Raw genomic sequence first — 27,296 nt, forward strand, 5'->3', positions numbered from 1 at the left:
GGCTGGGTAAAATTATCATTCTAGGCTTTTAAATGTTTATATTTGCTTTTATGGATGCATTTTAAATATTTCAGTACTCCTCCCAGATTGCAACAGTGGTGAAAACCTAGGAAACAAGTGCTGTAGTACTCACTCTTTTCTTTTTAAGGACATTTGGAGATCATTTTATACAACTGCATTTAACAATTATATACACATATATGTATCCTCTCTCTACGTGCTCATAAATTCTCACTTGGGAATACCTCTTGGACTGAATCAATGTGAAAGAAATGATTAAACATACTTAAAAAGCATTCATTTTCAAGTGTGAAATAGATACCATATTTTAGAAGCAATAGTTACACACAAATCTAACTGAATGATTGAGGTCATGCAATCCTGTAATAAAAGTATCAATAGGCCTTTAGCCACATTGAAATTTGTGTTGTCCAGATGCTTTTAGGCATAGTTGTGATGATGTTGAGATCGTTTTCTGATTTGGCAACATACTGCGTTATTTTTTTAAGTTAACAGCATTTAATTGATTCGAGAATTATCTCTATGTTTGATATTTGAACAAGACTGACAAATACCTCTCGCCCAGAATAACATTTTAATGCAAATTTCACAAGACAGAGTGTTCTGTGATGCCAGATGTTGTCCTTAGCTATTTTCTACAAGACAGCATAATTATAATACTACCATTATTAAAATTATTTTATATTTTTTTATGAAAGTTGGTTTGCTTTATGTCAGTGCAGTTGAAAAATAGACTTTACTGATATATTGTCAAAAAAAATTTACTGTTTAGTGTTTCCACAGAGAAATTACCAAATAAAGCAATGTCAGTGAAGACTACTTTGGACAATGAAGTTCAAAATATATCTATACATCTTTTTCAATAAACATTAATGTTACCATGATAATAAAAAAAAAAACTGAGCTATGGTTTGGACAGGGTTTGACTTTCTGCCCACTCACAATTACTCAAAAGCAAATATGATTTATGGTCTGCAAAGATCCTAAGAGCCGGGATTATTTCTAGATTGACCAGCATAAGCTCCCCACTGTCTAGCACATGGTAACACTTAAGTGATTACTGAATAATTGACTAGTGATAAACAAGTTTTGGAAGGGGTTAGTTAGTAATGGGTAACAGTCACAGTACTCTATAAAAGATGAATATATGAAGGCATATCATAAACTTTCACAATGAAAACTAAAATTGAACTGCCAATGTACTTCCATGGCATATCTTTTGCTATCACATTTGGAGAGTAATGAAGTACAGCTCTGAGATCATAGGCTTTGAATTTGAAGTCAGATAGAACTGGGTTTGAATTCTAATTCCACCTCAAGCAGTGTGACATTACCACCTATAAATATGATAACTTCTACCTCACAGTATACAACAAATGAGATCACACGTAAATAAAATGCGCTGGACATAGTAAGAGCACAATCAATGCAACAGAAGGGGCCTATTTTCCCAAACTGCCTTCTAATTCATGAAATAGTCCTCACAGAGCTATAATACTACAAGAGTAAACAACCACCTAATGAATATTCCATGAAGAAAAGATTATTCAAGTCTCTCAAAATACAATCTGGGCCTAAGAACTACTTTAAAGAAATAATTTAAATTAGTCAGAAGACTTTTAAGTTACTCAGAGCTAAACACAAGTTATCTTTAAAACTATTAAAAGTGATACCTCTAATTATGCCCGAAACAAGTGGGTAGCCTGAGTACCACCAAAGGAATGTGCTCGATCCAGTCAACACACCTAATCACACAGGCTCAACCTTCTTGTTAAAGCTCTAGCTTCCCCTCTGCCTTCATATCTGTCAACTAATAGCATAAGGGTTCAAAATGTTGTATCTATTAATAAGAAGTTACATTTACAAAATCTTTTCCTCTTATCACAATCTAGAAATATTTTTCTTGGTAGGGGAGAAAAATAAAAAACACTGCCTAATTTTAAGTCCTTTGTCCATGCCTTCAGCATGACACTTAAATTACAAACAACATTGGAGACCCATGAAAAATGTCAACTACACATCCCAAAAGGCAAAAGAAAGAGGACACTCATTCTATAACATAGCAGGATTCTTCTACCTTTGTTTAAAAAAAAAAAAAAAAAAGCGACTATGTGGATGGAACTAGAGGGTAGTATGCTAAGTGAAATTAGTCAGAGAAAGACAAATATCATATGACTTCACTCATATAAGGACTTTAAGATACAAAACAGATGAAGGGAAGCAAAAATAATATAAAAACAGGGAGAGGGACAAAACATAAGAGATTCTTAAATATGGAGAACAAACAGAGGGTTGCTGGAGGGGTTGTGGTGAGGAGGCTAAATGGGTAAGGGGCATTAAGGAATCTACTCCTGAAATTGTTGCCCTATATGCTAACTTGGATGTAAATTTAAAAAATAAATTAATTAAAATAAAAAATAAAACATAGAAGCCAAAAAAAAAAAAGCCGATCTATAAAAACAAATATAAAAACCTAAACCCTAAATAGTATCATACATAATTATATGATTAGATAAAAGACCAAAGTTCACCATAGGTGATTTATCAAAGAATAATTTTTTACTAAAAATGTTAAAGAATTATGAAGTCCAATGTGATCATTATTTAATAATCCTTATGCCACTGAAGCCAAATTCTGGACTCAAGGACATCTTAAATTCCTTTAAATTTGACATAATAAACTATGTTCTCCTATAGATCTTTTAAGAAGTGACATTACCCAACAGAACCAAAAATTCTAGGGGTCAAAAATTCTAACTGAAACACACACATACGAAGGTGGCTTCAAACAATTTGGTGAATGAATTTATTAAAGGTACAAATTAAGGCTCTATGTATTGACCTTGAGCCTCCAACTGTAAAAGAACCACACAATGAAGTTCTCCTCCCCCCTACCAGCTACTGGAGAGAGATGATATTTAGGCCATGCTAGAATCTAAGTACAAGCCAAATGATGCAATCTTTACTACAGTTCACTCAGCTATGATCCTACCAAGCCTTTCCTCTTTTAGGACATTTTAGATGAACTTGTAAGATTTAACAGGCAAAATGGGACCAATATTAGGCAATTTTAAACATTTATCAAAATTGAGATTTATCTTATACAGATACACAGACATAAAATAACCTTTGTTCAGATTCATGTATTATACCATTATGGCTAAGAGCAGGAAAAAAAAAAGAGACATTCAAGCTTTTTCAATATAGGCAACAAATGACATAAATAAGGAAAAATCCAAATAATGGAATTATACACGGCTATAAACTTCAAAGAAGCAGCTCTCTGAATACTGACATTAAGAGTAAAACACAGCAAGGTGTAGACCAAATTGTAGAACACGCTCCCATCTTTTAGAGAGGGCAGGGTGGCATAAACAAATTTATTTATGCTTATATTTGCATAAAATACAGTCATAAGGATACATAAAAAACTAGAAATCCTTGCTGCCATGAGGGGAAATGAGGGAAAAGGGTGGAAAGGAGTTTTATTTAACCTTTCATAACCTGAATTTTGTACCACATGTTTTAACTGATCCAAAACATTGATTTTTAGTGACTTCTAATTTTAAAAAAGAGAAGAGGGGTGCCTGGATGTCTCAGTCAGTTAAGCATCTGACTTCAGCCCAGGTCATGATCTCAGGGTTCATGAGTTGGACTCCCACATCAGGTGAGCTCAAGCCCCACATTGGGTGAGCCTCGCTTCTCTCTCTCTCTCTCACCCTCCCTCCCTCTCCCTCCCTTGTGGAATTCTCTCACCCTCTCTATCTCCTCCCACGCCCTCTCACTCTCTCCCAAAAAAAAAAAAGAAAAAAATTTTTTTAATTAATTAAAAAGGAAACAAAAAGCCTTCTGTCAGCTTGCTTACTCTTCTGGAAAACGGGAGGGAAATAATAATACCACCTACTTAATAGAGTTACTGCAACAAAAAATGAGATCTTGCATATAAGGTGACTCCCGCAATTCCTGGCCCAACTTAACAAATCATTTACAGCCCTCTTCTCACTTGCCCCTTAATCTCTGGGCCTTGTATGGTGGTCCACACACAGCAGACTCTTAGCAAATGCTTGTTAAAAAAATGGATGAGACCTTACAGAAAGGATCACCACATTTCACACCAGCTAGCATGGTGGAAAGTATTCTATTTTAGGGATTCAGCCTTCTCCATACTTACCGGGATGCTCCAGACTTGCATTCCATCACTATAGCCAATCATAATCAGCAGAGGGGGCTCATTCCCAGTGCTGTGTATTTCATGAAATTCCAGATTTCTTGATGTATCTGCATTAGAATTAAGTCGCAAAGAAGCAAATTAAAAAGTAAACAACCACATTTCCTTAATATTATTAGTGTAACAATTGTTTACATTGTTTTTCAATGATGAATCACTAATTTCTATTCCTGAAATCATTATTACACTACATAATTCAAGTTAACTAACTTGGATTTAAATTTAAAACAAAAAAGAAAAAGAAATAAATATGTAGTTTTTCAATAAAAAGTATTTGGAAGACATTACTTAAAAGAAAGCGAAAAGGGATCAGGAAGCTGAAATTATAAAACTAGTGGTTTTTTTATTTTCTTTTTTTTTTTTTTAAATGTTTTATTTATTTCTAGGAGAGAGAGAGAGAGACAGCGTGAGCAGGGGAGGGTCAGAGAGAGAGGGAGTCACAGACCGAAACAGGATCCAGGCTCCGAGCTGGCAGTCAGCACAGAGCCCGACGCGGGGCTCGAACCCACGAACCGCGAGATCATGACCCGAGCGAAAGTCGGACGCTTAACCAACTACGCCACCCGGGCGCCCCACTAGTGGTTTTTTTCTTAACAGTACCTATAATTATCTGCACAAGTAAGGTTTTAAAAACCAAACTCTCATTAGAGAACTTGGGAATATTAATACCAGGAACAAAACCATCTGTAAATGATACATGAAAATAAAAAAATTTACTAAAATTAATTAAATATAAATATGAAATATAATTTGCTAGAATTTCTAATATTTGCAAATTTAATAGTGGAAGACAAGTTACGTTCCTTCATGTGTAGGAAGTAAATCCTGACATACCTGAACACCAGGCATATGGTCCACTACAAGAGAATTATATGTACTTGTGTAATCAATTTCCAATTCACATCACTGAATGATAAGCATCTGTTATATAATCAGTATTACAAAAAATATCCTTCCTGAACAAAACTACTGCACCTCACAAAACACTAATTCAAGCATTCTATTCTTAACTCACAACCTTATCTTCCAGCAAGTTTGTTCAACCACTTTGATTATGATCCATTCTCTGACTTCATTAGGTCCTCTGGTCCACTGACACCCTGCCTTCTCCCTATTCTTCAGGCCATCTTATACTGACTCTCTTTCCATCTTATAGTCTTGGATCAATCATCTCAGTAACTTCTGCCAATAATCTATAGTCTCTAATCTCTTTTTGAGGGATCTCTGCACGGCATCCAACTCACAAAATCTCAATCCTGGATGAACCCAACTACCCATTATCTTAGTACAATCTATGGCAATCAAGTACTGCTATAGAAATATCACAAAATAGGGGCACCTGGGTGGCTCGGTCAGTTAAGCATCCAACTTCAGCTCAGGTCATAAGCTCACAGTTCATGAGTTCAACCCTCACATCAGGCCCTCTGCTGTCAACACAAAGCCCACTTCAGAACCTCTGTCACCCTCTCTCTCTGCTCCTTTTCCGCTCTCACACACACGCCCACACATGCTCACTTGCTCTCTCTCTCTCTCTCTCTCAAAAATAAAATATTTTAATCTTAAAAAAGAAGAAATATTACACAATTAGAATTGGTACCACTATAAAGCTATCTCTACAATCATAAAGTTATCTATACAATCTCAACTGTACCTTCAAAACTGCATAGTAAATTTACTCTATTGTCTGGAACTCACCAATAATTTCTTCAATGACTTTCTTAAGCTTTCTCCAAGCCCTGACTCTACCCAATCTCTCCTTACTCAGCAAATAATCTATCTCAGACTGCACAGGGAAACTAGAAGTTTCCTGGTGCCAAAGACCTGAGTGTAACTGTACCACTCTCTTCTCATTCCATTCTATTAAACAGTTGCCTTTCCTTTTGTCTAGAGTAAATTCCTCCATCTGTGCTTTGGATCCCATCCTCCCCCACCTTCTCAGGAGCTTTTTCCTAATCATTTCTTTTCTGTATCTTCAGTACCTTCCATGCGCTGGACATTTTCAATGAGCATTTAAACATGCTGAAGTGAGGGGCGCCTGAGTGGCTTAGTCGGTTAAGCGTCCGACTTTCGCTTAGGTCATGATCTCGCGGTTCGTGGGTTCGAGCCCCGCGTAGGGCTCTGTGCTGACTGCCAGCTCGGAGCCTGGAGCCTGTTTCAGAGTCTGTGACTCCCTCTCTCTAACCTTCCAAAACACACTCTCTCTCTCTCTCTCTCTCCTAGAAATAAATAAAACGTTTAAAAATAAATAAATAAATAAATAAATAAACATGCTGAAGTGTCTCCTACCTTTTGAAAAATTGCAAATGTATCAATGCCAGGGAATTTTAGATGTAAATAACAAAGGTAAAATTAGGAAAACATGAGAGGATAATATAGAAACACATTTTCGTGATCATGGTATAAGAAAAGACTTCTTAACAGAACACAAAAAACTCTTCATATAAAAGACTGGCAAACCCTACTACATTATCTATTACATTAAAATGAAGAACTTCTGTTAATCATGAGCCCTCTTACCAGAAAAGTGAAAAGGCAAGCCACAGCAGGGAAAAGGAGACTTGTAACAATTATAACCCTACAAGGACATATCTCATACACATAACAATTAAAAATCAACATGAAAAAGATAAGTCATTAGAAAACAGCTGGAGATGTGAAAAAACACCTCAAAAAGAGGATATTCAAATAAATCCTTCATCAATAAATATGAAAAGTAGCTCAATAGCATTCGTAATTAAGGAAGTGTTGATTAAAACCACAATGACACGGGACACCTGGATGGCTCAGTCAGTTAAGCATCCAACTTCAACTCAGGTCACAATCTCATGGTTCATGAGTTCAAGCCCCACATCAGGCTCTGTGCTGACAGCTCAGAGCCTGGAACTTGCTTCAGATTCTGTGTCTCCCTCTCTCTCTGCCCCTCCCCCGCTCACACTCTGTCTCTCAAAAAAAGAAACATTAAATTTTTTTTTTTTAAACCACAATGACAAAACCAAGTGGCAGGATGTGGAATAAAGTGATTGTTTATTTACTGCTAGTGAATGTAAAACAGTATAATCACTTTGGTAAACAGTTTGACAATATATACTCAAGTTGAAGACACCATGCCCTTTGACCAAGTAGTTTTACTCCAGAGATACACTCATTTGAGCCAAGAGACAAGCACAAGAATATTAACAGCAGCATTAACTTTAAAAAATATTTATAAGCTTATTGATTTTTTTCAGTAATCTCTACACCCAATGTGGGGCTTGAACTCACAACCCCGAGATCAAGAGTTACACACTCTACCAAGCCAGCCAGCCAGGCACCCCGATAGCAACAGTATTTGTAAAGAGCCAAAAGCTGGAATCAATCCAAATGTCCATCAAAAGGAAAGTGGGAAAACCCAGTGGTGTATCGAAACAATGGAATAGTACTGAACCCCTGCCATACATCATAACGTGGATGAACATACAGACACGATAAGCAAAAAAAGCCAGATATAAAAAAAACTAAATAGCAAATAATTGTATTTATGTGAAATTCAAAATTGCTAGGCAATTAGGTAGCAATATTCTATTTATTACTCAAGGTGATGGTTACACAGGTGCTGGATTTGTAAAAATTTGTTCACTGACATATTTGCACAATAAATAAGGTTTTAAAAAAATCGTAAATTGAAACAATAATATCCCTCTTCCTTTATTTGACATCATTACTCTCCTCTCCTTCTAAAAGCTAAATCCCTTAGTTATTTGCTGCTGTCATCTATTCTGCATTTCTCATTCACTCCAAATCCATTTTAAAATGGTTTCTGTCCCATATAATCTCACCAATAATCAGCATAATCAATATAATCTCAGCAATAATCTCCAACTTGTTGAATGCAATATGTTTTTTAAGCCCATCTTTTAGACTATTTAGCAGCTATAGCCAAGGCTCAACAGTTTCTCCTTAAAATATTTTTCTTTGGTTTTCCAGGTATGACTTTCTAGTTTACCTCCTATTGATCTAATCATTCCTTCACCATTTCCTCCACTGGCTCATCCCTTTCCACCTATTCTTTAAATACGGGAGTTGTTCAACATTAATTCCTAAACACTCTCCTCCTCAAGTGGTCTCACTGCATCCACTAATTCCATTAGTATCTGCTAGTGACTTCCTCAACATAGATTTTTGGATGTCTCAGTAGAAGATCAAATTCCACTCAAAGATGATTTCCAGAGTGCCTGGGTGGCTCAGTTGTTTAAGAATCCCACTTCAGCTCAGGTCATTGTCTTGCAGTTCGTGGGTTTGAGCCCTGCATCGGGCGGGCTCTGGGCTGACAGCTCAAAGCCTGGAGCCTGCTTTGGATTCTGTGTCTCCCTCTCTCTCCCCTTTCTTCTCTCTCTCTCTCACTCTCCCTCCCTCCCTCCCTCATTTTCTCCCTCTCTCTCAAAAATAAACATTAAAAAAAAAAAAGATCATGATTTTATTGCAAACCTGATCTTCCTCCAAGGTTCTCAATTTTGGTGAATAGCATGATTATCTAGCAAAGTCAGGAATCACCTTCTTCCTTCCCTCTAGTAATAAATCTACCACCAATCTATCACCTGTGTCTTCCTAAACAGCTCTCTTCTTACACTACCATCACCCTGTCCGTTAAAACATCAACTCCAAAAACAGAAAATGGCTTCTTCCATCCACCTTTGGCCATAAACTCCATACAAGAGGTGTTTTTTTTAAAAAATACAAATAATGACATACTTCCTCACCTCCATCCTCTATATAAGTTATGCCCCATTGCTCAAATATAAAGATCAAAATGTTTAACAAAGCTTAAAATCAGTAATTTTTAAATTTTCTCTTGACACAAATTTACTGGCATAAAGTTAACAGCACATGGTTCTATGTCTAGGAAAATTCAGAATTATAAACTTATTTTCCAAGGGCATAATTCTCTTTATATCTAACATCAACATGATCTTTTAGAGCTTTCAATGTGCTCTGACACATAGATCATCTAATCTGACACACAACAATCCTGTTTTATTCACAGAGCAGAAGCCAATTTCATTTTGACAGGTTAGGTATAACTGACTCAAAAACTGAAAAAATCCCTCAGGATTTTCTTTTTTTCCCTTTTTTTTTTTTTTTTTTTCGAGAGTGCACATCTATTAGCACAGGAGAGGGACAGAGAGAGAGGAGAAATAGGGAGGGGGGAGAGAGAGAGACAGAGAGCGAGAGAGAGAATCTTAAACAACCCTCACGCCTAGCACACAGCCTGACTCAGGGCTCAATCTCACGATCATGAGATCATGACTTAAGCCAAAATTCAGACACTTTATTGATTTATCCACCCAGGCTCCCCAAGAAATCTCCAAATTCTTGATATGCAATCCAGGCATATTTCTACTACGGCTACCATCTTGATCACAGACTGTTACTTTTAGATGGGCTCAAACGCCACATATAAAACACTGAGGTCATTATATGAACAAAATCTCTTTTTATTATTTTAGATTCTGCTTAGTCACTTGCACTATTTTTCTTTCTCTGGATGGGGTACAGAAGACTTCGTTACTCTTGAATAAAACTCCTAATTTTGTAAATATTATAGTTATCCTTATTCTTTGACTTTCCTTTATATCCTCTATTATACCATCACTGGTTATTCTATTCATAACTGCTCTTTCTCTTCTTTACTGGTTTCTTTTTTATTCTACCCCTAAATCTGGATTTTACAGTCTTTTCTTTGAAGACATGTAGCATTCCTTTGTGGTTTTAGTCAACTACAATGTTCTCCTTTCATTTACCCATCCTCCAAAACCTTGTCCAGTCTTATATGTGAACATCATACTGCTCTCCGTATACTCTCCTGCCTTAGAAAAATGTTTGCAATTGCCAGAGGAAGCAGGGGTTGGCCACTGAGTTTTTGGCTCACCTAAAAAATCGAGGTATCAAGTGAAATTAGATCTTTCTCCCAAACCAGCTTCTTCTGTATTCCACATTGTACTAATAGCAGCAACACACTGCCAACATCCAGTCTAGGTAGGTACACCTGGGTGGCTTAGTCTGTTGAGCATCTAACTCTTGATTTCGGCTGTCATGAGTACAGGCTACGAGCCACACTCAGCATGGAGCCTGCTTAAGATTCTCTCTCTCTCCCCCTCTATCCCTCTCCCCAACTCACACTCTCTCTAAAATAAAAAATAAATAAGTAAAATAAACTGCCAATACCTAGTCTAAAAACTAGTAAGTCATTTTTATAGGTGTAGTAGATGCTAGTAGGTGAATGAGAATTAAGGCAGAAAAGAATGTTTCTGCCAAAAGTACAAGAATTTTGAGGCATGAAAAGTTCTGTGCCATTAATGACCTGAAAGCCAAGTGGGGTTGAAATACAGATTTTGAGGGGACATAGTCAGATGGGTGAAGGAGTAAGAGTCTGAAGCACTTGTGAGACATCTAAGTGAAATGTCTAGGAGATACTGAAATGTGGACCCAAGCACACTAGAGCAACAGAGGCTTGCAGCAGCTATTATCTTTGTATGCCTCACACACTTCTTACTCTAAACCTCCCCCCTTACCTGGTAATTGATCCCACTCCCCAGTAAGCACAAGAACAGGCACACAGCCAGCTGAGCCAATTCTAGTACTACATCCTTGGCCATTGAAACTATACCAGTAACTAGAAGGTAATCTTTCTGGATGACCCAAAAAATACTTTGTCTTCCTTGATCATACAGCATAATCATAAAGGTATGATGAGAGAGCTCTGAGTAATCACTGCTCCATCCTCGTTAGGGAAGTCAAAGAAGAGAAGCAAGCATTTATAAAGAAGTAGTGACAAGAAGTGAACGACTAGAAGTTTCAAGCCACTATTCTTTCCAGCTATATGAGTAGGTTAAAAAAAACAATTCCCCTGGGGCACCTGGGTGGCTCAATCAGTTGAGCATCCAATTTGATTTCACCTCAGGTCAGATGATTCCAGGGTTGTGGGATCAAGCCCCACATCAGACTCCATCTGCACTGAGCATGGAGCCTGCTTGGGGTTCTCTCTCTCTCTCCCCCTCCACCCCACTCCCCCCTTCATGATCCCTGTCTAAAATTAAGAAAAATAAATAATTCCCCTATGAAAAATAGTATGGTGCTTCCTCAAAAGTAATTAAGAACAGAATTAACATATGAGCCAACAATTCCATTTATGGATACATACTCAGAAAGAACTGAAAACAGAAACTCAAAGAGAGAGATATGTACACAAATATTCATAGCAGAATTATTCACAAAGCCAAAAGGTGGAAGCAACCCAAATGACCATCAATGAACAAATAAATAAAATGTGATATATACATACAATGCAATATTATACAGCCTTAAAAAGAAATATTATACTGTATTTAATAGTTATTAAATATATATTTATATCTTAAATATAATACAGTATACACTACATTATGTTAAAAGGAAATACAAGCTATAGCATGAATGAACCTTGACATTTTGGGTGAAATATGCCAGTCACATAAAGACAAATACTGGATGATACCACTTACAAAGTACCTTGAGTCATCAAATTCACAGAGCCAGAAAGTAGAATGGCAGCTGCCAAGAGCTAGTGGGAAGGAGAGAATGTGGAGCTACTGTATAATAGAGAGAGAGTTTCAGTTTTACAAGATGAAAAGAGTTCTAGGCAATGTTTGCATAACAATGTGAATGTACTTAACACTACTAAACTGCACACTTAAAAATGGTTAAAATGGGGGCTCCTAAGTGGCTCAGTTTGTTGAGAATCAGACTCTTAATTTCAGCTCAGGTCATGATCTCATGATTTGTGGGATTGAGCCCCACATCAGGCTCTGTGCTCATGGCCTTGGGATTCTCTCTCTCCCTCCCTCTCTGTCCTTCCCCCGCTCAGTTTGGCTCTTTCTCTCTCAATAAAAAAACATTTTTTAAAAGTTGTAAATTTTATGTTTTGTGCATTTTACCACAATAAAAAAAATGATTCTCTTAAACCAATCACAACTGGGGAAAAAAAGCCTGTTGACTATAAAAATGGATACCTAAGTATAATAGTGAGTACTATACTGTATCATTGTATATATAATACACTATATAGTACATGTAACACAGTAGTATGCTAGTACTTTTATATTAGAATTAACCGAGTCAGGATGGGCTAGTACGTGGTAAGAATTTCCCCTCACAGGCTAGAAGGCTGGCAGTTCTTGTAAAACTAAAGCAAACCAGCTGGTTAACATGATATATTTGGGGACTCAAATTATATGCTTACCTTTAGGGAATCTGATAGGAAAATGTTAGGATATGAACTTGCTTTGGCTACTTCTTGTACCTTTTTCAGTATAATGCCTCAAGAAAAACAAGCTTAGATATAAATCAGACTGCCTGGAAGCAGAACAGTAACAATGACACAAAGGGACATAATCCCACTCTCCAATGAGTTCCAAAAGCAGTAGTCTCTACCAAACACCAAGTCAAAGTCAATGCAATGATTAGGAACGGAGACAACTAGGAAAACCCAGGATTGGAAAGTCCCAATAAGCCAGGTTCCTTAGAATTATCTTCTGTTGGTCGTCAACTACTCAACCCCCAACTATGATAAGCCATAATGAAATGGGCTGCAATCTGGAGGCAAAGGGCCAACTGGTACCACTCTACCATTCCAAGCTAAAAAGCAGAGCTCCCAGGCCTGCTGAAAGGAAGAGAAAGCAACCACCAGAGCAGAGTTTTCAATTAAATCACTGTAACTTTTAAATTAATAGCTAACAGTTTCATTAACAGTACAAAATAACTTAAATCTAGAGACAGCTAATAAACTTCTAAATTTTTCTGCAAGACTTTGAGTGGCACACTGGACCAGATGGACTTAAGAGATATATTCACAATATTTCATCCTAAAGCAGCAGAATACACATTTTTTTTTGAGTGCACATGGAACATTCTCCAGAATAGATCCCATGCTTGGTCACAAATCAGACCTGAATAAGTACAAAAAGACTGAGACCATACCATGCATACTTTCAGACCACAACACTATGAAACTTGAAGTCAACCACAAGAAAAATTTGGAAAGACCATAAATACATGGCGGTTAAAGAATACTACAGAATGAATGGGTAAAACAGGAAGTTAAAGAAGAAATAAAAAAAAAAATACATGGAAGAAAATGAAAACATAACAGTCCACAACCTTTGGGATGAAGCAAAGCTGGTCTTAAGAGGAAAGTATATTATAACAAAGGCCTACCTCAAGACGCAAGAAAAGTCTCAAATTCACAACCTAATCTTACACCTAAAGGAACTAGAAAAGAAACAGCAAATAAAGCCTAAAGCCAGCAGAAGAAAGGAAGCAGTAAAGATTAGAGCAGAAATAAATGACAAAGAAACGAAAAAAACCAAAAACAAAAAACAGTAGAACAATGAAACTAAGAGCTGGTTTTCTGAGAGAAGTAATAAAACTGATAAATTCCTAGCCAGACTGATCAAAAAGAAAAAGGAGTCAAATAAATAAAATAACAAATGAAAGAGGAGAGATCACAACCAACACCACAGAAATACAAACAATTATAAGAGCATATTATGAAAAATTATATGCCAACAAACAGGGCAGAATCTGGAAGAAATGGATAAATTCCTAGAAATATACAAACTACCAAAACTGAAACAGGAAGAAATAGAAAATTTGAACAGACCCACAATCAACAAAGAAATTGAATCTGTAATCAAAAATCTCCCAATAAACCAAAAGTCCAGGGCCAGATGGCCTCCCAGGGGAATTCTATCAGACATTTAAAAAAGAGTTAATAACACCTATTCTTCTCAAACTGATCCATAAAATAGAAATGGAAGGAAAACTTCGAAACTAATTCTATGAGACCAGCATTACCTTGATTCCAAAAACCAAAGATCCCACTAAAATAGAGAATTACAAGCCAATATCCCTGATGAACACGGATGCAAAAATTCTCAACAAGAGGGGCGTCTGGGTGGCTTAGTAGGTTAAGCATCCGACTTTCGCTTAGGTCATGATCTCGCGGTTCGTGGGTTCGAGCCCCGCGTCGGGCTCTGTGCTGACTGCCAGCTCAGAGCCTGGAGCCTGTTTCAGTCTGTGACTCCCTCTCTCTCTGACCCTCCCCTGCTCACGCTGTCTCTCTCTCCTAGAAATAAATAAAACATTAAAAAAAAAAAATTCTCAACAAGATACTAGTAAATCAAATCCAACAGTACATTAAAAGAATTATTCACCATGATCAAATGGGATTTATTCTTGGACTGCAGGAGTGGTTCAATATTCATAAATCAATCAGTGTGATATACCACAATAATAAAAGAAAGGATAAGAACCATATGATCGTTTCAATAGATGCAGAAAAAGGATGTGACAAAATACAGCATCGATTCTTGATAAAAACCTTCAACAAAGTAGGGATAGAGGGAACATACCTCAACATCGTAAAGGCCACCTACTGAAGACCCACAACTAATATCCTCAATGGGGAAAAACTGAGAGCTTTTCCTCTATGGTCAGGAACAAGACAGGGATGTCTACTCTCACCACTGTTGCCCAACATAATATTGGATGTCCAAGCCTAGCAATCAGATAACAAAAAGAAATAAAAGGCATCCAAATTGGCATGAAAGAAGTCAAATTTTCACTATTTGTAGACAACATGATTCTCTATGCAGAAAATCCAAAAGACTCCATCTAAAATTGCTAAAATTGGGGGCGCCTGGGTGGCTTAGTCGGTTAAGAGTCCGACTTTCGCTTAGGTCATGATCTCGCGGTTCGTGGGTTCGAGCCCCGCGTCGGGCTCTGTGCTGACTGCCAGCTCAGAGCCTGGAGCCTGTTTCAGTCTGTGACTCCCTCTCTCTCTGACCCTCCCCTGCTCACGCTGTCTCTCTCTCTCTCTCCTAGAAATAAATAAAACATTTAAAAATAAATAAATAAATAAATAAATAAAATTGCTAAAATTGATACAAAATTCAGCAAAGTCACAGGATATAAACTCAATGTACATTCTGTTGCATTTCTATACACCAATAATGAAGGAGCAGAAAGTGAAATCAAGGAATCGATCCCATTTAAAATTTCACCAAAAAACTTAAGATAGCTAGTAATAAACCTAACCAAAGAGGTAAAAAATCTGTACTCTAAAACCTAGAGAACATTTATGAAAGGAATTAAAGATGACACATACAAAAAAGGAAAAACATTCCATGCTCATGGGTCAGAACAAATATTGCTAAAATGTCTACGCTACCCAAAGCAATCTTCCCATTTAATGCTATCCATATCAAATTACCACCAGTATTTTTCAGTGCTAGAAAAAACAATCCTAAAATGTGTATGGAACCAAAAAAAACCACCAAATAGCCAAACCATTTTTAAAAAGAAAAACAAACCTAAAGGCATCACAATTCCAGACCTCAAGCGATATTACAAAGCTGTAGTCATCAAGACAGTACAGTACTGGCACAAAAGCAGGTATACAGATCAATGGAACAGAACAGAAAACCCAGAAATGGACCCACAACTAAATGGTCAACTAATCTTCAACAAAGCAGAAAAAATATCCAATGGAAAAAAGACAATCTCTTCAACAAATGGTGTGGGCAAAATTGGATAGCAACATGCAAGAGAATGAAACTGGACAACTTTATTACACCATACACAAAAATAAATTCAAAATGGATGAAAGACCTAAATGTGAGACAGAAAACCAGCAAAATGCTAGAGGAGAACACAGGAAGCAACCTCTTTGATCTCAGCCACAACAGTTTCATACTAGACACATCTTCAAAGACAAAGGAAACAAAAGCAAAAATGAGTATAGGACTTCATCAAGATAAAAAGCTTCTACACAGCAAACAATCAACAAAATTAACAGGCAACCTATGGAATGGGAGAAGATATTTGCAAATGACATATTGGATAAAGAGTGAGTATCCAAAATCTATAAAGAATTATCAAACTCAATACCCAAAAAACAAATAATACAGTTAAGAAATGGGCAGAAGACATGAATAGACATTTTTCCAAAGAAGCTATCCAGATGGCCAACAGACACATGAAAAGATGCTCAACATCACTCACCATCAGGGAAATACATTTCAAAACCACAACGAGATACCACTCACTCACACCTGTTGGAATGGCTAAAATTAACAACACAAGAAACAACAGATGTTGGTGAGGATGTGGAGAAAAGGGAAGCTTCCTATACTGCTGATGGGAACGCAAACTGGTGCAGCCACTCTGGAAAACACTATGGAGGCTCCTCAAAAAGTTAAAAATAGAACTGCCCTATAACCTAGCAATAACACCAGTAGGTATTTACACACACACATACACACACACACACACACACACACACACACCCCTAATGGAACTCAGCCATCAAAAAGAATGAAATCTTGCTATTTGCAATAACATGGATGGAATCAGAGTGTATATGCTAAGCAAAATAAGTCAGAGAAAGACGAATACTATCCATATGATTCCACTCATATGTGGAACTTAAGAAACAAAACAGAGGACCACAGGGGAAGGGGGGAAAAAAAGAAAGGGAAGCAAACCATAAGAGACTCTTAACTATCGAGAACAAACTGAGGGTTGCTGCAGGGGAGACAGATAGGGGATGGGCTAAATGAGTGATGGGCATTAAGGAAGTCACTTGTGTAAAGCACTGGGTGCTATATGTAAGTGATGAATCACTAAGTTCTACTCCTGAAGCCAATATCACACTATTTTAACTAACTAGAATTTAAATAAAATTTTTGAAAAGGAAATAAAAAAAGGAACAAACAAACAGTTCTGCCAGAAAAATGCCAAGTCTGGCAAACAGAAGTCTAAATACCTAATATGACCTCCAGGTACCCATAACTGATCTACAAAGAATTCTGCAAGCTGCTAAACTAGCAAGGCGGGGATCAGGAGAATCCTCCACTATCTCTGCTATCTCTCCTAGGGTATCAATAAAGACAAAAGGCAATGAACAAGGAATCCCACCCCAGGTGCACCAGGGAAGGGCAGACTGGCTGATCAAGAAACTCCATCGCAAGGGAAAGTTAGCCTTTGTTAGCTTTCTTCAGTGAGAGGCTGGAATTGCAGTCAATGAACCCTACTTTTTCTTTCCCACGGCCAAATTTTCTTTCAATTGTAAACATCCCACGTTTGCCACACAGACCTAAACAAAAATATTCTTGAAGAAAGAACACAAAAAGGCAAATTCAAGAAATGCTGTAAGAGACTAGGGTAGTAAGGGGGAATCAAATATCTTGGTAATCTATAGTATTGCCTTAAAACTAACAAGTATACATACACACTCCTAGGGCCAGTAATAAAAAGTACATCCATTAAAAACCTGGGCCAGGGGCACCTGGGTGGCTCAGTCAGTTAAACGTCCAACTTTGGTTCAGGTCCATATCTCAAGTTTGTGAGTTTGAGCCCCACATGGGGCTCTGTGCTCACAGCTCAGAGCCTGGAGCCTGCTTCAGATTCTGCATCTCCTTCCCTCTCTGCCCCCTCCCCTACTCGCACTCTGTGTGTGTCTCTCTTCTCTCAAAAGTAAATTTAAAAAAATTTTTTTAATTAAAATTTAATTTTTAAAAATTTAAAAAAGTTTTTAAAAATTAAAAAACCTGGGCCAAAATCTCCTATATCTTCTATATCAATATGATATAGAAAGGAGAAACCCAAGGACATGTGGCTGTGCTAAAGTATTTAAGAGGAAAATGTATACATTTTAAACGTTTAATAAATCAACTGGGATACAGGATACTAAGTTTATTTTTTATTTATTTTTGAGAGAAAGAGAGTATGTGCGCAAGTTGGGGAGGGACAGAGAGAGAGGGAGACAGTATTCCAAACAGGCTCCATGCTGTCAGCGCTGAGCCCAATGTGGGGCTCAAACTCATGAACCATAAGATCATGACCTGAGCTTAAATCATGAGTTGGTCACTTACTAACTGATCCACCTAGGCGTCCCTAGGATATTAAATTTAAAACAACCACTGTAAGTTCAATAGCACACACAAACTAAAATAATTTTAAAGCAGGACCCATCTACATTTCCAAATACATTTTACATCAATAAAGCAAAGGCTTTATGAAATATTATGCCAGCAATTCTTACTTGCTATATTTAAAAAAAAAAAAACAGAAAACCATGCCTAGGTAAAGACTACTTTGATGACATTTTCTAAATGTTAATTTTGTGATATTAAAATCATTTTATGGGGTGCCTGGGTAGCTCAGTCGGTTAAGCGTCTGACTTCAGCTCAGGTCATAATCTCACAGCTCGTGGGTTTAAGCTCCGCACTGAGCTCTGTGCTGACAGCTCAGAGCCTGGAGCTTCCTTCAAATTCTGTGTTTCCCTCTCTCTCTGCCCTTCTCCCACTCGCGATCTCTCTCTCTCTCTCAAAAAAAAATAAAACATTAAAATATATGTACATTTAAAAAAATCATTTTGGGGGCGCCTGGGTGGCTCAGTCGGTTAAGCATCCGACTTCAGCTCAGATCATGATCTCACAGTTTGTGGGTTTGAGCCCCACGTCGGGCTCTGTGCAGCTAGCTCAGAGCCTGGAGCCTGTCTTCACATTCTGTGTCTCCCTCTCTCTCTCTGCCCCTCCCCTGCTCATGCTGTCTCTATCTCTCTCTCAAAAGTAAGAAAAACATTTTAAAAAATTTAAAACATTTTAAAAAAATCATTTTGTTTTTTGTTGCTGACATGAACCTATCCCTTTAAAAATTAATTTTAGATGGGGCGCCTGGGTGGCTTAGTCGGTTAGGCGTCCGACTTTCGCTTAGGTCATGGTCTCGCGGTTCGTGGGTTCGAGCCCCGCGTCGGGCTCTGGGCTGACTGCCAGCTCAGAGCCTGGAGGCTGTTTCTGAGTCTGTGTCTCCCTCTCTCTCTGACCCTCCCCTGCTCATGCTGTCTCTCTCTCTCCTAGAAATAAATAAAAAAACATTTAAAAATAAATAAATAAAAATATAAATGTTTAAAAAAAAAAATCAATTTGGGGTGCCTGGGTGGCTCAGTTGGTTGAGCATCCGACTTCAGCTCAGATCATGATCTCACAGTTTGTGGGTTTGAGCCCCACGTCGGGCTCTGTGCTGACAGCCAGCTCAGAGCCTGGAGCCTGCTTCTGAGTCTGTGTCTCCCTCTCTCTCTGACCCTCCCCTGCTCATGCTGTCTCTCTCTCTCCTAGAAATAAATAAAAAAATATTAAAAAAAAATTAATTTTAGCAATCCCTATCAAAATAACACCAGCATTCTTCACAGAGCTAGAACAAACAACCCTAAAATTTGTATGGAACCAGAAAAGATCCCAAATAGCCAAAGCAATCCTGAAAAAGAAAATGAAAGCTGGAGGCATCACAATTCCAGACTTCAAGCTGTATTACAGGCTGTAATCATCAAGACAGTATGGTACTGGCACAAAAACAGACACTCTGATCAATGGAACAGGATAGAGAACCCAGAAATGGACCCACAAACATATGGCCAACTCATCTTTGACAAAGCAGGAAAGAATATCCAATGGAATAAAGTCAGCCTCTTCAGCAAATGGTGCTGGGAAAACTGGACAATACCATGAAGGAAAATGAACCTGGACCACTTTCTTTCACCATACACAAAAATAAAATTCAAAATAGATGAAAGACCTAAACAAAAGACAGGGAGCCATCAAAATCCTAGAGGAGAAAATAGGCAACAACCTCTTTGACCTCAGCCACATCGACTTCTTACTTAACATGTCTCTGGAGGCAAGGGAAACAAAAGCAAAAATGAACTATTGGGACCTCATTAAGATAAAAAGCTTCTGCACAGCTAAGGAAACAATCAACAAACTAAGAGGCAACCAGCAGAATGAAAGATATCAGCAAATGACATATAGGATAAAGGGTTAGTATCCAAAATTTATAAAGAACTTACCAAACTCAATACCCAAAAAAACAATTAATCCAGCGAAGAAATGGGCAAAAGACATGTCTTCCAAAGAAGACATGAATCAAAAATACAATGAGATAGGGGCGCCTGGGTGGCTTAGTCGGTTAAGCGTCCGACTTTCGCTTAGGTCATGATCTCGCGGTTTGTGGGTTCGAGCCCCGCGTCGGGCTCTGTGCTGACTGCCAGCTCAGAACCTGGAGCCTGTTTCAGTCTGTGACACCCTCTCTCTCTGACCCTCCCCTGCTCACGCTGTCTCTCTCTCTCTCTCTCCTAGAAATAAATAAAAATATTTAAAAAAAAAAAAAAATACAATGAGATACCACCTCACACCTGTCAGAATGGCTAACATTAACAACTCAGGCAACAACAGATGTTGGCGAGGATGAGAAGAAAGAGGAACACTTTTACACTGCTGGTGGGAATGCAAACTGGTGCAGCCACTCTGGAAGACAGTATGGAGGTTCCTCAGAAAATTTAAATAGAACTACCTACAACCCAGCAATTATACCACTAGGTATTTATCCAAAGGATACAGGAATGCTGATGTGAAGGGGCATATGTGCCCCAATGTTTATATCAGCACTACTGACAATAGCCAAAATATGGGAAAACCCCAAATGTACATCAACTGATAAATGGATGTGGTATATACAATGGAATATTACTCAGTGACCAAAAGAACAAAATCTTGCCACTTGCAACAAAATGAATAGAACTAGAGCACATTATGCTACGCGAAATAAGTCAGAGAAAGACAAACATGACTTCACTCATAGGTGGCATTTAAGATACAAAACAGGTAAACATAAGGGAAGGGAAGCAAAAATTAAAAAAAAAAAAAAAAAAAAAAAACCCAGGGTGGGAGACAAAACATAAGATACTCTTTCTTTTTTTTTTTTCTTCAATGTTTTACTTATTTCTGAGAGAGAGACACACAGCATGAGCAGGGGAGGGTCAGAGAGAGAGGGAGACACAGAATCCAAAGCAGGCTCCAGGCTCTGAGCTGTCAGCACAGAGCCCGACACAGGGCTCAAAACCACGAACCTTGAGATCATGACCTGAGCCAAAGTCGGACATAAGAAACTCTTAAATACAGAGAACACACTGAGGGATGCTGGCAGGGTGTTGGGTAAGCGATAGGGATAAGGGACAATAAGGAGGACACTTGCTCAAATGGACACTGGGTGTCACATGTAAGTGATGAATCACTAAATTCTATTCGTGAAATCATTATTACACTATATGTTAACTTGATTTAAATATAAAAAATAATTAAGTTTAAAAATAAAAAAAAGATTATTTTTAGTATTTCACGTGTGTTGTACAACGAGCTTTTGCTACTATGTAGAACTAGTATTTCCAAGACCATGACCACATTTGCTTTGTTATTAAGTTAAGAAAGTTCTCAACTGCTACACCTGGCTGGTTCAGTCAGCAGAGCATGTGACTCTTGATCTCGGGGTTGTAGGTTTGACCCCCACAGAGATTACTTAAAAATAAAATCTTAAAAAAAAAAAGTCTCTAATACTTTCTGACCTCCACAAAACAAAAATATACTTTCAGAAAAGAAAAAAGAATCTGAATGCAAGAGGAAAAGATGATAGAAAACCAAAGATGAATAGTTACCTAGTTATTAATGAAGGAAAAGGAAAAAAGGAGGGAGAATACACTAGTAAACAAGGCAATTTAACAGTCATAAAAAGAAAGAAAATTAAAGCTAAAAGAAGCTTTCAAAGATAAACACAGTAGGAAAAGTTTGTAAGTCACAAATATGACCCATACAAATGAATATTTTATTTCCCACAAAGAGAACCCAATAGTTGCTACTATTTGAATGAACCAGCTAATAGAGAATCCAAAATTCAAAAAAACCAATTTGCAGAAGTGCTACTTAGCCTCTCTCTCTCCTGGTCAGCAGCTTAAAAAAAAAAAAATACAGCATCATATTTTTCAAGTCTTGGAGGAGATGAAGACTCAAGAGTATACCAGTCAGTCTCACTAGGAAAAAAAAATAACTGTTTGTTCATAATTGGGAATTTAATGAAGACAACTGGTTACACAGATGATACAAGAGCTGAGAGACCAAAAAAAGGAACTTTGAGGCTTCCTATTGCATTAACAACACCAGAAAACCATGACCACCCCTAGGCTAGGGAGACAGCGAGCCCAGGATGCTGGATCACCTGGCAAAAACTGGAACACCAATGAAACTGCCTAGAAGAGGAACCACAGAGGAAACGCAGCCACTAACAGAGAGAAAGAAAGGAATAATACTCTTCCGTTTCTCCCATCCTCTCATTCAATTTCTCACCAATGCCTCCCAAACTCAGCAGAAGACAACAGACATGGTATCATGGGAAACAGACAAAGGGCAGCCACCTTCAAGGGAGCAGGATGAAGCAATGAAATGGAATGTAGGAATGTTTGAGAACAAAAAAGCCAATTCAGACATAAATTCTGTCCAGAAAAAAATGTTAAAAGTCTAAAAAGTTCAACAGTAATGATAATTGTGCTGTTATAAATCCTATACATCTGATCAAACATAAATTAATAACTTTCCTAAGAAATCTTTAAGTCCTAAAGTTTAAGGCTAGGCACTATATGTTACAGTTACTTTAAGATTTGTACAATACAGGGGCGCCTGGGTAGCTCAGTCAGTTAAGTGTCCAACTTCGGCTCAGGTCATGATCTCACGGTCCATGAGTTCGAGCCCCATGTCAGGCTCTGTGCTGACAGCTCAGAGCCTGGAGCCTGCTTCAGACTCTGTGTCTCCCTCTCACTCTGCTCCTCCCCTGCTCATTCTCTGTCTCTCTTTGTCTACCAAAAAATATATAAACATTAAAAAAAAAATTTTTAAGACTTGTACAAGTTCTAATGAAGTTTCTGTAGTATGATTATGTTACTTTTTAAAATAAAAAATAAATTTCTTTTGAAAACTAAAAAGTTACTATAGAGAAAGTAATATAACTAAAGTAATAGTTCTCTTTTTAGAATTAGGTCATCCTCCAACAAACATTTAATTCATATGTTCCAAAAAAGTTGAGCCATACCATTCAAATCTGCATTTTCAAATCTGACCCAGACTATTTTCTCCTTTTCTTCTGTTAGAGGTGTTCCACTGTAAGCCTGCATAGTAAACAGAAATGTTTGAATAAAAATGTTTTACAGTTCTAATATTACAGATGTTTAAGACAAAAAGTAACTTAAGTAAAGCCAACCTTATCCCTCTCCAACTTCACCAAGGTGTTCCAACATCTTGGGAACTAGCACATTGTGTAGTATCTTTATTCCCAAAGAAAGTTATCTAGGAGTGGGATAACCTTGGCCAGTAAAAGGGTTTTTAACTTACTAAAGAATTGCAGAAACCTAAAATACAATGATCATAGTCTATTAGGAAACATCACTATAATTGAAAGGCACTCAAAAACCTAAATCACACCCTATATTGGTCAACAAATAAGAAGGCTTAAGAAACAAACAAAATGACCACATGTTATCTATTTAGTCCCAGGTATTTATGATCAGGTAACTATACTCTACCTAGAATTTTCTAATGTATTACTTTCTGCTTGACTCTAGTTCCAGGTAGAAGGCAAGAGCCAGAGTTGGGGGTGAATAAAAAAGTACAATATTACTTTTTCAGTCTCTTATCTGGCTTCTAGACCCAGCCTATTAGCTGGTTTCTGCAGGCCTGCAAAGTTCACAAAGATAAGCATAGATACCATGAAATCATAAGTGTCGATGGTATCCAGCACTAAAAGGAAGTCATTGCTCCATAAAGCAAATGTTTCTATTTAAAAATGTTTAAAAATTATATATATTTACAAGCATTTAGAATGTCAACAAAAGACCTGCAACATTTTCAATTATAAAGCGGTATTCAGTTCACAAAACAATTACTGAATATAAACTATATCAAAAGCATACAAAAACTACCCTCCTGCATATAATTTGTATTATATACGACCCACTTTAAATTTCCATGCCAATTTACAGCCCTTGCACCTTGTATGATAAATGAAAAGTATCTACACTGGGTGCCTGGATGGCTTAGTCGGTTAAGCATCTGAGTCTTGATTTCGGCTCAGGTCATGATCTCAGTGATGAGATAGAGCCCCGCATCAGGCTCATGCTGGGCATGAAACCTGCTTGAGATTCTCTCTGCCCCTCTCCTGCTGGTGCACACATGCATGCATGCACACACACGCACGCTAGCTCAAAAAAAAAAAAATCTACATTGAAAATACTACTAAAAGACAGAATTACTTTAATAGATTTACTATATAAAAGAAATTATCTTACAAATCCCTATAAATTCCATTGCCTTTAAAAAAAGAAGTGAGGGGGCGCCTGGGTGGCTCAGTCAGTTAAGCATCTGACTTCAGCTCACGGTTCGTGGGTTTGAGCTCCGCATCAGGCTCTGTGCTGACAGCTAGCTCAGAGCCTGGAGCCTGCTTCAGATTCTGTATCTCCCTCTCTCTCTGACCCTCCCCTGCTCCCACTGTCTCTGTCTCTCTCCCAGAAAATAAATAAAAATAAATAAATAAATAAATAAATAATATAAAAATAAAAAAGAAGTGAATAGGGTAATTAATTCCTCTGGACAAGAGGAGAAAACCTACACTGCAGCCAATTAATTCATCAACTTTGACCACTTCATCCTCACCTCCCTCCTCTTCTTTGGTCTTGCACTTTTCATCCTTAAAATATTTTTTAAAAATAAACTTTTTATTTTGGAATAATTTTAGATTATTAAACATAGTACAGAGTTCTCATATATCCCTCAACCAGTTTCCCCTAATGTTAACTATCTAACCAAATCCAACCTTACCATGGAACATTTCTAAAACTAGGACACTGACAGTGATGCATTACTATTAATTAAGCCCCACATTTTATTTGGATTTCATCAGTTTTTGACTAATGTCCTTTCTCTGTTCCAGGATCCAATCTGGAATAACACAGCACATTTAAGACAACATTTTTCCCCACATCACACTCTCCTTTCATCTAGTAAAGCAGTAACATTTTTCAAAATTTTCTTCAGTTTAGCAGATTTATCACCTGCAGCATTACTCAACATTCTCCCAATTCCTCTGCAACATTTACAAGATGTTCTCCTTTGATTTCTGAGCGATATGCAGAACAAAGTTGAATGAGGTCTTTCAGTGTACTGGGATTCTTGAACTTTTCTTTCCCCTTCAGGGGGAAATAAGACTTTCAAAACAAGCCTTGTCTACTTTTGCTATGTCTCCAAGTTCTCCTCTCTCCTTAGCAGACATGGTGTTCTTTACTAAGTATTCTTGAAAGAATGTGAAGCTGAGGCATCTGAGTGCTGTTTCTGACGTGCCTTCCTGCAGGCCTGCACACAGAAAGCATGTGACATCATGTCCTTCTGCCTCTTGGCTTATGATACCTTTTGTTGCCAGTGCGTAGGTATTTTATTTTCAGGGAGGCACCTACTCACCCAGTGCCCATCCAGCTTTTACTTGCTATCTTAATGAAGGTCAATGTCAATATACTACTACACTAAAGCTCCCCCTCCCCCCGCCAGCACTGATTATTAGCCTTTCTTCTTCAACCAAGATGCAACTACTTTAGCCCTCTTTTTTAGAATCAAAACATTCACCCCATTATTGACAGAATTTCTTTCTTTTCGCTTTTATTCCTTACCAGGTTTCTAACATATACTCATTCACCACCATAAGGTTATTGTTGAACTTTAAAAGACATTGGAGTGCCTGGGTGGCTCAGTAGGTTGGGCATCTGACTTCAGCTCAGGTCATGATCTCACGGTTCGTGGGTTTGAGCCCTGCGTCAGGCTCTGTGCTGACAGCTAGCTCAGAGCCTGGAGCCTACTTCACATTCTGTGTCTCCTTCTCTCTCTGACCCTCCCCTGCTCACACTGTCCCTCTCTCTCTCTCAAAAATAAATAAAACATTAAAATTTTTTTTAAAAAAAAGACATAGTCATTGTAGACATGTTGTATTTTGTTGTATGTATATATTTTGTTTCTTTTACCATACAGAAATGACCTCCCTTTTGTCAAAAAGTATAACTGTTAATCAGAGCAAATTATTCTATAGTGATCACGTACCATAATTTGCTTGACTGCTATTGACATTTGGGCTGCCTACAATTTTTTACAATGAAAATGTAGGACTTTCACACACAAACACGGAAATGAAAAGTTCTGAGCTTTAACTTTCTCCTTGCTGAATTATTTTTTTAATAAATTTTCGTTAAGTACAATTATTAGATCAAAGAGCACAGCTGAGGGCATCTACAAGCCATCAACGACATCTGCTGAGCACCATGGAAATTCATTCTATCTGTGACAGCTGAAGAGGCTGATACCAGTCTAACAACACATCTTCCCCCTTTTGTGGGTATTTGGAAACCCAAAGAATAATTTCTAGGCTTCATTAATTTGATGATTTCCAGGATAGGAGTTGGAACATAACATCAGCAAAAAATTTAATTTTCCAAATGGCTGACTACAAAGTACCACGGGGGGGTTTGGGGAGGGGGGTCTGGATTAAATATGGGAGGGGGAAAGACCAGAGGTCACCAAATCTGGTCCACCACCTGTGTTCATAATTAAAGTTTTATTTTAATATGGCCATGCCCTTTCCTTTACATAAAAAGCAGTGCTGAGTAGTTGCAACAGATATTGCATGACCTGCAAAGCTTATCTGGCCCTTTATAGAAAGTTTGCCAACTGCTATATAAGACCATGAAGCCTTAAGGAAAAGCACCAAGTACCCCTTCAGGGTAACACAGTGCCTGACCCACAGTGGGTGCTCAAGTAAATGTCTGCTGCCTGAGTTTTTGCCTTCTTTCCAGAGTAAGCAGAATGACTCACATATTTCTTGAATGAACATTCTAATTCTTAGATCCATGACTACAACTTTACTTCTACAGTGCTACCCTGATCCAACTCTCCATAGTCAATTGCACAGATCAACCCCTTTCTAATGTAGTAATGCTCATAAACACTATATTAATGTTCTACCTTCCAGCACTCTTACCCTATCAGTTTTTAAAACCCCCTATTTTCAATTACTAATGAAATCTTTTACTCAATCTGGTATTCTTGTTTCTGTAGCAAAC

At 37.7% G+C, this 27,296-nt stretch overlaps 1 protein-coding gene across 8 annotated transcripts in view; it reads right to left on the reverse strand.

Moving 5' to 3' along the window:
* BCAS3 (BCAS3 microtubule associated cell migration factor) overlaps nucleotides 1–27,296 on the reverse strand; it is a 599,290-nt gene that overhangs the window by 565,651 nt on the left and 6,343 nt on the right. For all 8 annotated transcript variants that reach the window (XM_039255980.1, XM_039255983.1, XM_039255979.1 and 5 more), the window contains exons 4-5: nucleotides 23,234–23,309; nucleotides 4,193–4,299 (exon numbers count right to left, since the gene is read on the reverse strand). In XM_039255980.1, the coding sequence (XP_039111911.1) occupies nucleotides 4,193–4,299; nucleotides 23,234–23,309 (183 nt within the window). The remainder of the gene's footprint in view (nucleotides 1–4,192; nucleotides 4,300–23,233; nucleotides 23,310–27,296) is intronic.

This window comes from Hyaena hyaena, unplaced genomic scaffold (assembly GCF_003009895.1).
Source record: "Hyaena hyaena isolate Hyena2069 unplaced genomic scaffold, ASM300989v1 scaffold_553, whole genome shotgun sequence".
Lineage (NCBI taxonomy): Eukaryota > Metazoa > Chordata > Mammalia > Carnivora > Hyaenidae > Hyaena > Hyaena hyaena.